The sequence below is a fragment of the Haliaeetus albicilla genome, chromosome 1, assembly GCF_947461875.1.
Source record: "Haliaeetus albicilla chromosome 1, bHalAlb1.1, whole genome shotgun sequence".
Classification (NCBI taxonomy): domain Eukaryota; kingdom Metazoa; phylum Chordata; class Aves; order Accipitriformes; family Accipitridae; genus Haliaeetus; species Haliaeetus albicilla.
In genome coordinates, this window is record NC_091483.1 from 18,665,280 (window position 1) to 18,679,811 (window position 14,532).

Sequence of the window (14,532 nt, forward strand, 5' to 3'; positions counted from 1 at the left end):
TTTGCAGAAGAGGTGTGAGAAACGTCCCCTTACAAGTCACTTACAACACCATCACTATGCACTCCTGACAAACAGCAATTTGAATCTCTTCCTGCTAAGGATAGAAATCAGGGTGGCTTTCATTTCCAGCACAGGTGAGACTTCACTAAGCCAGCAAAATTCCCAAAGAGCAACATGCATTTCACTTTAAAAGCAGTACGCAGGAAGGGCACACGTCTTCAGTGCCAGGCCTCAGATGAGTCATGGAATAAACACCTCCCCAAAGGCAATACCAGTGCCAATCAGCTGATCCATAGCAACTGCTGCACACAGTGGCATTCTAAACAACCCAGCCCACTACAGAATCCAGCGAGCACTCAGGACTCACTTTTTCAGCCCAGGACGAAGGCAGCAGGTGCCAGGTCACAGAAGAGAGGGGGAGCAGCACAGAAAAGGACATGGCAGAGCGTCCTGGTGTGAAGTTAAACAGTAGATAATCTAGCATGGCACAAGATTGGAACCTTAATTTTGAGGAAGAAATGGGCAAGAAAACAAGGCAATATTTTCCCCGTGAGCACTGACTGATTTGCATAAGGACAGGAAGCTGCTGGTGCAGCTTCTGTGCCTGAGAAGCCTTTTCACAGCACTTTATTGTTGAGTTGGGACACCACTGCTACCACATTTAAATCAAGGAAATCTGAAGTGTTAAGAACATCATAGCTTCAGGTGACCCTTGGCTGTAGATTACAAAGTGGACAGAGAACTTTTTGCAATCCCAATTGAAATATCCATTCCCAGCATCTCAGTGTTCTCCCATTCTATAACATCAGCAATATATTAAACATACATAGCTCCCCATCTCACTTTAGCTATTTGGAAACACATTCTAAAAATGCAGTCACAGTTACTCAGTTTTATACTCCATGTCAGATACCTAAAAGTCAAGCATTATGTTACCTAAATTATACACTGGAACCAAATCCTACAGTATAACTAAGCTCCCATTGGCGGGAGCTGGGGGAGGAAAAAAAAAAAAAAGCTTGCAAGTTCTTCTCAGTCAAGTTCACAACCAAAACTACAGACAAATCACATGTGTAGTTTCAACAAAAACATTAGGAGGAGGCAGATGCTGACTGGACTGATAGTTTCCATTTGTTTATTTAACAGTCATGCAGCATTACCAACATTAGTCATTTGATTCTTACTCTCCCCCCAACTGCAATGTTTTAAGGCTTATCAGCAATTCTACTTCTGTATTATTGGCCATTTTTTTAACTTATTTCTATGATTCCACATAAAGAACCCTGGGGGCGGGGTGGGGGTGGGGTGGGTTAAGCACTACTTGATTCCAAGGTCTACCTGAATCATTAATAATCCCGCAAAAAACAATTGTCCTTAGGAATGCAGTTTTAATCCCAAGAAGAGCACACAGCATAACTTAAAGACTTCTCTAATAATGGACTACGAAAATGTAAAAGTTGCAGGAGCTGCAAAGCCTTTATTCAGCAATTCTACAGCAACAGGGTTTACCTTAGTCTACCAAGCAGCTCCCTACCCACCCCCATCCCAATCATATTTGGGAAAGCAACCAGTACAATTCCCACCCAAGCCTGCACAGTTTGATATAGGAACCGATTTGTGAGAAATTTATCAAGCAAACATTCAGCATCCTGGACTCCATAATCACATACTTCCCAGTCCACTGCAAGATGCTACTGACTCTCCTGCTGCTCTTTTATAAGAGAAATTGCTCTCCCGCTGCAGTGACCATCTTCCCTGCTGCTTACTGGTGCCTCTAGCCTTTCAACATTCCCAAAAGAGAGAATAAATAAGCTAAAGGTCACCCTCTGCATTGTTACAGTTACTGTTTTACAGGGCTAGTCCAGTATAAAAGTAGAAATTTGGAGTATCTAAGTGGGGCAAATAACATAGACTTAATTTCATTAATTTATTTCTGTAACTTCCATCCAACACCACAGAGAACAACTGATGATGGCAAAGGGGGGAGGCGAGGGGGGGGGGGGTTGACATGAACACGCATAACACTTCAATAGAACAGTGTTCTAAGTCCTAAGTGGTTACTCTGGTTTTGACTTTCAGTTGCAAAGGAAAGCTAACCCAGTAGAGCTCTTTAAGTGTTTCTTTCTTCAGCTGCATCAACAAAACAGAACAGCTTTTTGCCTAGAAAACTCAATTCCAGCTTTCCAGTCACATCAAAAATAATCTGAATTTGCTGTATAGTGCATATGAAACTTTTTGGCTAGATGTATGTAGAATACAAAAACATCAGCAGAACTACTCATATGCAGGCTGCAGTAAAGAGACTTGCAGCTCAGACTCACAAAGCATTTTACAGGAGGCAACAGAGCACATCCTATTCCCACTAGCTATTCTCATTTAAATATCATCTCAAGGTAGCTATTAACAAGAAAATCATGCCTGGGACGTAGCTGCTCCCAGCTCCTCAGTTGTTACTAGAGGAATCCAGTGCAATGAAAGGCATTAGGTTTTCTTCTCCACAAATTAGTTTCTGTTTAGAAACTACTTGTGCCTATTTGTGCAGTTTTGGAGTCTAAAGCACTGTAGCAATGCAAGCTCTTCACAAATTACAGGAAGCTTCCGGTATCAGCACAAAGACTACAGTGTCTCAGGAAAAGGTACCACTGCAACTCATGCAGCATCATTATTTAGCGAATTTGATTACAGCAGTTATGCAAGGATGCATCTCGATTGCTATCTGCTCTACATATGGAGCACTGCATACTGGAAACTACAGTCTCCACTGGCCACATGTGGTATTCAAAGAGCAGGTGGCAATAGTATCCTGGTTTATGCAAATTAATTAGAGCCCTCAGACTCCCGGCAAACGGCCAGAGCTCCTAGACAGACAAAGTCTGAAGGTTTCCCAGAAGGAAAAAAATGACCAAACTAGTTTTTGGACAGGCAATAATATGCCCTAGCATGATACCAAGTCCAACAGAAAAATCCAGAATCAGTTAAAGCAGAAATGTAATCTAAATTAGGACATCAGTAATTAGGTCAAGCTAATACCAAAAACCATCATGCAAAAATGTTATGAAGAGGGAATGTCTATGGGGAAGACACTTGAATAGCAGAAAGTTAGCTAACTGTAATTAGTGATTATGAACAAAAACTGTCTTCCAGATTGACCCATTTAAAATAAATAGAAGTTCTTTAAAAAGATATGCATAAATTTAATGCATGCAAGACTGAATTTGACGGAAAAGATTCTTGGAAGGGTTTTATACACAGAAACACCAAAGGTAGCAAGTAGCTATTTCACACCCAATGACTAAACTGTAGAGCTTATTTAATCTGTGCAACAGGCTAAAGCTTCCTCCTTAAGGTTCATAAAGAACACTTCATGACCGCAGAAGGCAGAAGCTATAAATGCTTTAAGTTACCAATTTATCTAGTAAAAAAGAAAAAAAAAAGAAAAAAAAAGTCAGAACACCACATCAAGTGGGATACAGTTCAGAATGACTGCAGGTTCCCCAGCAGATGGTATAACAAATACACAGATAGTGAAAGAAACCACAGAGAAAGCTGATTTTTATCTTCCATCAGACTTGAAATCTTCACACACATACCCCCCAAAAAAACCAAAAAACAAAACAAAAAAAAAAAAAAACCCACACTTGATTTTCAGAAGACTGGGGACTTCTCAGCAAGCTTCAGCATCTGAATGTACAATTGACTAGCCACTGAGTACTGAACACTGTACCAAACCAACACTGCTTTAAAAAAGAATTAAACAAATACCTCATCTCTGATTTTTCTCAACCTCCAGTATTTGTCCAATACATCCAGTTCAAAAAGCTTCTCTTTACTCACACTTTTCTTGAATCTGCACACTTTGGTTCATGCTCCCAATAATCTCTTTCAACAGACATGAATAATTACCTTTTTTATCTCACTCTGCAATGTCCAGCCTTTGTAGCAAGCTTGACATGCCATCCACCTATTTCCCTGATGCTTTTGACTAATTTCATTGTATTTCCTAATCTGCAAATGCTTTTCCTGAGCCAGTCCATATGGCCACTACATTACTGTGCTATCTGCACTACTGGGTCAGGCCAGTGGTCCATCTAGTGCACTGACAGAGGTGATACAAAATACTACCTGGAGAAAGCAAAGCAACAACAGCAGATACGTGACACCCTCTCCTTTGTTACAGGACACCAACTAGAAAAATCTGTCATTGAACAGATGCGTTCTCCTCTAAAGGGGAATTCTAAAGCATGCTATGAACACATTTTAAACTGGCTTACTTGTAGAACAGACTGCTAATTAAAAATTGTCTATCGAATATTGCATTATTAAGACATGATATATGTAAATGCCTGGTTCAACCTTGCTTTTTTAGCTTTATTTTAGGTTTATACAGAGCCTACTAATGGCAGTATGGGATGCCTACACTTCTAGAAAGCACAGAGCGTGTGTCGTCCACAGGCTTTCACAGACACTTGAAACTTCAGATTGGTCATGAGAAGCTATAAAAATTGGCCAGTTAGAGGAAGAGTGAGAAAAACTGAACATTTTCCTGCATGGTCTTAAGATTTTGTCCTCAATATTTTGTCATCCTACAGTGTGTTTTAAGTTAAAGTCACAGAAGTAAGTTGATACCACAGCCAAAGTACGTATCAGCTCCTCTTCAGAGTCTAGACAATTTTCTTCTAATTGTCAGCATGTCTGAGTCAAGACTGCCATTACCATTCCACTTACTGCATTCCATGCCTTTCTCAACTGACCACAAAATTTCCCTGAATTCCTACACTTACTATGCAGGGTGATATTTCCACTAACTACAAAGTAATGTCCAAGTTGCATCAATACCTGAAAAAAAACCCAATACACATCACTGCAATAGTAAGTGTATCCATAACTACTCAGAACACATTCTAACAAGATGGAGGTCTGTAATTCTTATTTTAAGTGAAGGACAAGTGACTTCTGTTACTCAACAATTTTGAGCTAGGTGAAGTCTGGTGAAAGGCATCTCTCAGCCTCATTTAGTCAGCTAAACTTACGAAAATCATCATTTACTGTTACCAGATCCCAAATTAGAAGTCTTCAAAAACATGAAGATGACTTGGAATCAAGGAGTCTAAATTCATTCATCAAACTGGGTACAAGTCCCCTACCGTGAAGGGGCCAGCAAGAAGTAAGTTTGCATCTGATGTATTTTATAAAAAGGACACTGAGACAGATTTGGAAGCATTACAGATCTTTTGCTGAATTCCACTCATTCACAAAGAGTAAAACCAATGCATGATCACTAAGACAGCTGACTGTCCAATTTACTATGTTTTGTTTTGGTTTTAAACTACAAGCTTGACCCAGCTAAAGCCACAGACTTACCTTATCATCTATACTGTAAATGGACAGAAGTGACTGAACTAGGGTAACTGTAGCCAGAGTTGTACTTACTGGGAACCTACTAGAGAAGACTGCATATATTAGGAAATGCACAATATTCAGTGATACTCTAGAAACTATTTGGTTACTCTTACTTATCATCAGCGTTGATAAGTTTATATAGAAAATTAATCCTAGCATTCTCTAAAAACATACAGTAAGGTGATGAAAACAATGCACTGTTACAAAGACATTTATGGTGCATTTTTACTACTGTAATACATTTAACGCTCTCAGCATTAGCTTTGGGGGTCTTCTACAAGAAGGTATGTGCAAAAAAAGTCTGTGACCAGAGATGAAAAAAGGGGAATTTCTACTTCATAAAATCCATTGTACTAGTGTTTCAGAAGCACTCATACCAAATTAGAAACCTTTTGTATCAGCAGGTGATGCTATTAGCTTTCAATATGAATAATGATAAAGAGTTTATAGTGCAGAAACCATAGCAATGGAGACATGACAAAAAAAGCAGAGGGCACATGAGCAGAAGGCAAACAAGTGGCAGTCCTGACATTTATTTCAGATTCGTTCTATAAAACAAGCCAAGTAGGGTTGGGGAAGAAAGTTAGGCAAACAAGTGGCAGTCCTGACATTTGTCTCAGATTTGTTCAATCAAACAAGCCAAATAGGGTTGGGGAAGAAAGTTACTTCAAAAAGCAGAAACAAGGAAAGTAAACAGTAAGAATTTTAATAAATTATGTTGAATTTTGTTTGTGGTTTTAATAAAGTCTGGCAGAAATGAGAGAGGTGACAAACAAAGTTTCTAAAGTAATTTTAGTCCTTGCTCCTCAGATCCTGTTATGTTTCCTCCAAGGTGATAAAAGCTTCTTTCTCATTTGCACTTTGTCGCTAGAGGACTCTTGGTGAGGACCTTATAATCCATGAACAGAATCAGAAGCAACAGCACATTCTCCTCACCAGAGAGACAGACAGAACATTAAAAGTCTTTGCAACACAGACTGAGGAGGGAAAAAAAAAGGAAACAAAACAAATAACTGAATCTATTATTATAGTCAATAGAACAATTAGAAGTGCTAAAGCTTTTTAAAACAAAATCAGCCTAAAGCAAGGCACGGCATTTCTTTAGAGAAGAGCAGAAAGTCTAGAATATCTGTTGCCTCTATACACTAGTCGACTTGAGACCTGAATAAATTCTGGCATGAAGTCCCCAAACTGAATTATACCAACACCACAGAGAAAGACAATAGTTGCACAGTCATCTGCTTGAAGTATAGCAGAATTTTGCCAAATACCCATTTCCCACTGCAAGCCTAATAATGCAGCATAGTTAACCCCTGCACATACAGCATTCATTATGAAAAAAAACATTTGTGAGAGCCCTTTACCTATGGAAAGACAAGGATATCTAGTGACCTATGTTTTATATATAAACAAGAAACTTGCAATAACTTGGAAACAAGACGACATTGACATATGATACAAGACAAGCCCATTTAGAATGGAGTAGACCAGAAGCTCCACTGAGAATTTTAATCTAGAAAAGACTTTGCAGGACCTCCTATATTTCCAATGCAGGTTGTGTAGCCTTCAGAACCGAATTCGTTCTCGACACCTGAAAACTTCAGATCCTAAAAATCTTCCTTGACACTAGTAGCCCAGTACGGTAACTAATTTCATATATACATATGTTTTTAAGTTTTGCCAATTGCTGAATTATTTCTACTACTCTATCTGAAAGTTTCTTCATTAGGAGAAGGTCAACTTGTCTTTCTGTTTTACTATGAAAAACACATAGCTATTTTAAGTTAGTAACATATCCCACTGTAAATAATTTATTTTTCCATTCTATCATTTTCTCCTACCAGGAGGTTTTTTATTTTAATAAACTAAGGCGGGGGGAGCAGATATGAGGTAATGAACAGGAATTCACCTGATTTGTATACAAAGGAAATTCAAAGAGTTATTGCTGCCCAAAGTCAATTAAAAATATAAATCACAATGCATGAGCAATTTATACCCATAGTTTAGCTTACTGTCTGTCAGAAAAGTAACAGAACAGATTAATACGTGAACAAGCATGTGCTTTCAAAGGTTTTCACAGACTAATAAACTTCTTTAAAGTCAGTATTTTCCTTCTCAATTTTAAGAAGTGCTGAAACACACAAAGCCATATACAACATGGGCTGGAAAACTAGGTTCTCAGAGAATACTGACCAAAACAAAGCAGATCAATTTGAGTATTTTTAAGAGTAGAATTTCCGAAGACAATAAAATGAGACTACTACGTTTTTGATGCATGAACACACTAAGCACTCTGTTATACTGCTGGACAGAGAAAATGTTATAGGTAGTTGTCAGCTCCAAGATCCAACACTGCTGGACTGAACAAGTTGTTTGCTCAAGTAATCAGTACTACAGAAGCTTAAATTTATTTAATAAGCAGCAGGTCTATTACTGTGCCCTCCAGATTTTTAACCTTCTGAGTCTTTCACATATAAAGCATCACCATCTCTTAAATCCTGAAAGATGAGGAACATCAAGACAGCACTTTGGGCTTCTCTTGACTCTCCATCACAAAGAAATTCACCATAACCTCCATATGCTACCGCAAGCTTGAAGAGCACAAAGAGCAACATGTTTGCTCAAGAAATAAGAATTAGGTCAGTTAATCTCCCTTTTTAAAAAATAAACTCGTCATGTTTGAGGATGGTAATGCTATGAAGAGTAAGAATGTAAAAACACCTTTCAACACAGATTTGCCCAGTCCTCCTTCCACTCTGGTCTAAAGATGTCTCACTTTAGTGATCAAAAAATCCCCCAAATACCGTACGCCTCCTCCTTTCAAAGTACAAGAAGCGAGCCAGCTGATTTCTGCTAACACCACTGAAGTAGCGCAGTTATGAGTCACCAAACTAAATGAAACCCAATGGGAGGGGATACGTTGGGCTTAACCCCATTACTAACAACAGATCACAGCACGATTCTCATACCCCCAACTGAACCTGCACACACGAGTAAACTCACTCCAAAAGCTATTGGGAAACAAACTACCAGAAAAGCCATAGCTAAGAATTACTTTTTCATAAAAAAGTTAAATCTTTTCTGCATACGCACACAGAAAAGTAAGTACACCATTGCTAACCAATACTTCACGTCTTAAATTCTGATCAGTGTGATTTCAGAGGTATTAACTGACAAAACGAAGAGGTCACAGCTAACGACTGAACGGAGGCAGAACTCAAAGACAGATGGATGAGTATTGCTTTGTAGGGAGACCTCATATCCCAGAAAGGTATACTAAAAAGTCAGCTTAACAGTTTTTACAAAAAAAAAAATCCAGAAAACAGATGCTTTCTGTAACAAAAACTATAAGTTTGTTGGCTGGTTTGATTTTTTTAAGCATTCCAGTTTTAATAAAACCACACAACATCGAGACATCTTCTCTTTCTAAATTAGTCACTAGTAGTTGATACGTTTTCCAGGACTAGAGGAACCAAGGTACCTCTTTTTTTTTTTTTTTTAATATTGCCCAAAAATTTGGATTTTGTTCTCACATAATCTACCAAACTATTGGTTGTTTCATGATAGCTATCAACTGACTATTTCTGCTCTGATAAAATAACATGGTGCACGAGCATGAACTTTAGCCTCCCCCATTGTAGGCATGTGATGGAACAGTTGGGGAATCTTCTCAGAGAGGTCAGGGATACCGTTTCACTTGCAGAAAAAGTGAAAACAGAGTTTCAAAAGTTTCCAGGGCCAGAAACTTTCCTCTACTTCTATTTGGGAAATGAAGATCCAGGAGAATGCAGTCCACAGGTCGAATTCTCCAGACCTCTTAAATCTAAAATAAAGGATTCTCTGAACCAAGCTAAATTTTTTGTTACTTTCTTGTCCAAAATGGAGCAGAAAAGGAATCCCAGGATCAAGGAGCTTTTACATTTTTAATTATTCTGCTGAACCTCTTTCAAATGCTGCCATAAAGTACATCTCCCATACACCACTCAAAAGACGATGCTAGAAGCAAAGTAAAATTTAACACACTCATGAACAATTTCCCCTCACACAAGTGTCCCAAATCGTAAACTATCTACCAGAATTTCCTTTTGAACCTCACGTCCATATATCTGAGCCCTGGGTTTTGTCAAGGACAATTGTCAAGTGGACTCCAAGTACCTTAAATCACTTTCTCATACTTGAAGCATCCATGAAACCTCTGATCTGCACTTCGTTTTGCCAGTATTGCAATTCCTCTGTACTGAGACTTTCGTCCAAACAATTTAGAGCATTACATTCTGTTAATATGAAAATATTCAAAAAATAAACATTTATCATAACCCAAGAAGATAACATCAAAAAACATTAAACAGACACAGCACACAAATATTTAGCAACCGTTAAAACCTGCATGTAGCAAAGAATGCTACTAACAAAATAACTGAAATGCAAACAGCATTTAAAAACCAGTATGTCTTTTCTGTCAACTTTCCTTGTTACCGAGCTTTATACTATTACATGCTCTCACTTCCTGGTTTGTCAGAAACCACGCTGTTTTAAAGTCAAAGGTGCTCACTGAAAGGAAGCAGGAGAAACAAGTAGTATTTTTAGCAATGTTTCGAGACCTCTGATAATAGCAGAGTATTTTGTAAACTTAAAAACAGTTTTTCCGCTAATGTTTGGTCTCCTTCAACAAGCAAACATTAACAACCAGCCTGATTGTTTTAAACATGGCCCAAGTTCAACAGTATATATTACGTTTGCAGCTTCAACAGGAAAAGTTGTATCCTCAATTTTTAGTGAGATCTGTTACAAAGTACTAAATACATCCATACTGTATTCAAAAAATAGCAACTGACTACCTAATTCATTAATAAAAAAAGGACATTGAAACCGTGTTCTACTCTTCCCAATAAGCGAAGTAAAGCACTTGAATGAACTGCTGCCTGACACCCTCGCTCCCTGTAAACAGAACATGAAAGTTCTGCCTACTTCCAAAGTAAACAGGAAGCAAAAAGGGACATAAAACATCTTCATGGGAAAAGTTGTTTTGGCTTAAAACAACAACGTCTGTGTTTTGATGACAGTTTCAGTTACTAAATCAACATTTAACTTTCTTGTTAAGTACACCTGTTGAATGTTTAAACATAACAATACACTTCTCAGTTCCAAATAAAGCAACAATTTCTCTGAGGCAAACTAAGGAGGATGCTGTTTAGAGTTGTTTGAGTTTAAATGCGTATATAGAGGCTACTATGCTTTATTTTCAGCTTTTGTGATTCATAAGTAAAAAGAACCTACCTGAAACCTAGTAGGGTGAAAGTGTAAACATGTAAAAAAACACTGACAAAAAAATAACATCAGAAAAGCACGGGATTCTTCTGCACACATATACTGTTCTTTTCTCTCGTGCCCAAGAAGGTAATCAACTTACCAGATTAAACACAGTGTCAACTATGTCTCCGTTGGACACTTCACCAACTTCCACCAGTCCTGTCAGCACAGCAAATTTCATCTTGATGCCTCGGATGGGGACTCCTGGATTCAAAGGCTGCAGCACACTTCCCCCTTCGGCAGCATTTCCTTCTTTTCCCGCTCCTCCTCCACTACCTCCTCCTCCTCCTCCTCCTCCATCATCACCTGTTGGCTGAACAACTTGCTTCTCTTCACTCGCCATGGCTAGTTCACTTCAGGTTACGACTCGAAACGCCAGCGGCGCGCTGGCCGCTCCGGGAAGAAGGAGCGACTTGGGCTCCCGGGAAGGTAAAACCAGCGGCCCACTCCTCCCCTTCACCTCCGGCTCCTGAGGAAAGCCGCGTCCGGCGGGGGAGGCAGGCAGGCAGGCAGGACGCGCCCTCGGAGTCCCAGCTCTGTCCTCAGCAGGAGGCGTCTGCCAGCAGCTTTCTGCCCTAAGGCAGGTATTTACAGCCTGAAGGACAACCCGAGGCATTTGTCAGCCGGCGGAGGGTCAGGCGCTCCCCACAAGCCCGAGGGTCCCACCTCCGGCCAGCGGCCCCCTGCCCCGCGCCGGGGAGGCGGCAACGGCCGCCGCGGGAGCGATCCCGCCTCTCCCCCCGCGGAAGTCCTCGCTCCCCCGCAGACCCGCCGCGCTCCGAACACGGTCGTGAGGGGTTTAATTTTTTTTTTTAATTTTAATTAAAGGGAATACGCTCCTCCTTCCCGCCCGGCTCCTCGTCTGCCGCGTCTCCGGCTCCTGCCCTCGTACCGCCGCCGCCCCGGGTTCCGGCACCGACAGGTGCAGCGACCCGCCGCCAAGCAAGTTCTCACTCACCGCTCGCTGCCCGGCGCCGCCGCGGAGGGGGCGCGGGCTGCCCTGACGCCCGGCTCCGGGGCCGGGAGGCGGCCGCTCTGCCCCGCTCGCCGGCTGCGGAGGGCGGGCTGCGCAGCGCCAGCCGCCCCTCTCTCCGAAAAGCGCCTGAAGTTTCAGCCGTCGCCGCTTCACGCCGCGGTTTCGATTAGCCCCATCTCTTCCTGCCGACGCTGCCGCTCTCTGCCGCCATGACAGCGCTGAGCCCCCGGAGCGCTGCCGGCCGAGGAGCCGTGCGCCTGCGCGGGCCGGGCGCGGGCGGGGCGGGCCGCCGCCGCGCGGGGCGGGCGCCGCCGTTTCGCGCACGCCCAGGTGCGCCCAGGTGCGCCCAGGTGAGCGGCGCGCGCGCCCGCCCGCGCGGGGCGAGGGCGGGAGAGGGAGGGGCGGGAGCGGCCGCGAGGCGGGAGCGCTCCGTCTCCTTCCCTGCGCCTCGCGGTCTGCTCCGTCCCCCCGCCCTGCCCCCCCGGCAGCGCCTGCGGGGACCCGGCTGCTCCTAACGCTGTGTGCGACTTGCCCCAAACTCTATTGGGCCGTTCTGTAACTGTCCGAAGTCTACCGTTCCTGAAGCAATTTTTTTTTTTTTTTTTGTGGGGGGGGGGTTCTTCTTCTTCTTTTTTGTAAAGAATAAAAGAAACCATACGCGAACAGCAGAATGGGCGCGCAGGAACGACACTGGCTGCGCGCTCTGCGTTCACGGCCCCAGACCGGAGGAAAACCGCAAGCGGGCGGCACAGCAGGTAGCGCCTTTGCAGGGGGAGGGAGAGGAAATTTAAAGGCTCAGGCGGCAGCTCCTGCCGCCGCAGGGGGGGAGCGGGGGGGCTGGGGCGGTCGCCCCCCCCCCCCCCCCCGCCCGTCAGTAGTGATCCTGGGGCGGCGGATGAGCCGCTTTCCCACCCTGACCTCCGGCCTGGGCGGGCGGGCTGGCGTCCTTCTTCCTCCTCCTCCTCCTCCTCCTCCTCCTCCAGGCGCTGCTCTCTGGGGAGCGCAGGGGCGCGAATGTAGGTCATGCGAGACGCCGCCCAGACTTGACGAAGTGAGGTAAAAGGGGTGCAAGAGGAGGGAGGAAAACTCTCCCTCTTCCCTCAGATTAAAAGCCTTTAAAGGCAACGCTGGTCGCTTCGGGTTGGCGTCGGAGGCGACTCGGTTTACTGAAGGGCTTTGCGGCGTCCCCAGGGCTTGCCCCCATGGAGGTGTTTGGCGGGCCGCCCCCCCTCCCCCCCCGGACCGCCCGCTGGCTTGCAGGCGGTTCCTCTCAGCGACTCGGTGTCTCGGCCGCTCCTGTCAAAGCCCGCCGGGGCCCGACGCGGCCCCTTCGAGCCGCCGGAGGGCTGGTGTCACACCCGGGCGGCGGTCCCCCGCCCAAAACGCCCTCCCGGTCCCAGCGAAAGGGGTCCGGCGATGTTAAAAAACCGGCGCCCCTCAGCCGCCGCCGACTACCGACGTCCGCTGGCAGCGGGACGGTGTCCCGAAGCGGGGCTGTCTCCGTCCCGGGCGGGCGGGCGGGCGGAGGCGCGGCTTGCCCTCCCCGCCCCTCGGCCGGGCTCCCGCGCCGCGGGGTGGCCATTTCCAGCGGGCAGCTGTCGGGAAAGCGGCCGAGGTCACCCTCCTCCTCCTCCTCCTCCGCTTCGCCCAGCGGCGGGCGGGGGGGGGGCGCCCCGGGGCGAAGGGGGATTTCCCGCCTAGGCGGTCGTGGCCCGCGCGAGCTGCGGCCGTAGGGCGGCCGTTAGAGGGGAGCGGAGGAGCTGAGGTGACGGGACCGGTCGGGCAACGGGGAGCGAGACGGCGACTACCTCTGGGCGGAGGGGAAGGCCGGGCGTGTGGGCCTGGCCGAGAGGTGCCCCCCCACCACCCCCCCGGCACCGCTGCTGCTCCGCGCCGTTCCCGCAGCATCAGCCTCCTCAAATCCTTCCCCCCCCCCCCCCCCCCCCCCGCTTCCCTTCTCCCTCCGTTCCGCTTCTGCCGGGACCTGCCGTGAAGGTGAACTAGTAATACCGATCGAATGGCATCGGAAAATAAGTCGGAGGCACGCTACGAAAGGAAAAGGAAAGGGAAAAAAAAAAGAAAAGTCACGTTTTTAAACGTGGGGACCGGTTTCTGGATGCAGTACCTGTACCTGCCATTGCGTGCGTAAGTTTGCACATGCAAATTGTTAGCCCGTGGGTAACCTCCACGTAAAACTGCGGGTCCTGCTTCCTGGTAGTTGTAAAGCAGGAGAGTTGGTGCCCTTTCTGTGCTTCCTTCTAAGGTGACTTGAGCTGCAAATATGCGCCTATGTTATATCAGACGCAAGGAACCTTTTGTTTGACCTTTTAAATGAATCTATTTGTCTGATATTAATCTGAATATCTGCTAACAAAGAATTAAGAGGGTCTGCTCCTCTGAACTCTTCCTTCAAGGAGTCTTCAACTCTGCACTTCTAACGAGTGCTTATGTTAATAAGGATTATACATCCTTCCAAGGACTGCGGGATCTCATACCAGCTGTTTAACAGACAGGCAAGTGTGTGAGTTTAATTAGTAAAGTACCGCAGCAACGTGACAGCATCGAAGGTTTCCAAAGGAAGGATCATTTCAGGGACGTGGCCATAATCTGGCAGATAGACAGATAGGTATAGGAAAAGAATATAAATATAGGTACATTTTAACGCTTCAGAAATACACTTAACATCCTCTGTGACAGAAAGAGCTGTCATTTATTTAATTCTATGGAGGGAAAGGGAAAAGTTCTGTTTTGAAGTCTGGCTCTAGTGTAACTCTGAAGAGGCCAAGGGGTGTTTTGTCTGGGAAATAAAAATTGCACCTTACTCTTGATATTGTACCATGTTTGGG

General features: G+C 44.6%; 1 protein-coding gene across 5 annotated transcripts in view; it reads right to left on the bottom strand.

Annotated features, from left to right (window-relative positions):
- LRBA (LPS responsive beige-like anchor protein) overlaps nucleotides 1-12,268 on the bottom strand; it is a 434,158-nt gene extending 421,890 nt beyond the window's left edge. For 4 of the 5 annotated variants that reach the window (XM_069780575.1, XM_069780554.1, XM_069780564.1 and 1 more), the window contains exons 1-2: nucleotides 11,669-12,268; nucleotides 10,811-11,305 (exon numbers count right to left, since the gene is read on the bottom strand). In XM_069780575.1, the coding sequence (XP_069636676.1) occupies nucleotides 10,811-11,053 (243 nt within the window). In that variant the 5' untranslated portion in view covers nucleotides 11,054-11,305; nucleotides 11,669-12,268. Of the gene's footprint in view, nucleotides 1-10,810; nucleotides 11,634-11,668 lie in introns of those variants that run through there. The other variant, XM_069780543.1, reaches the window with a different exon arrangement.
- Between the last annotated feature and the right edge of the window lie 2,264 nt (nucleotides 12,269-14,532).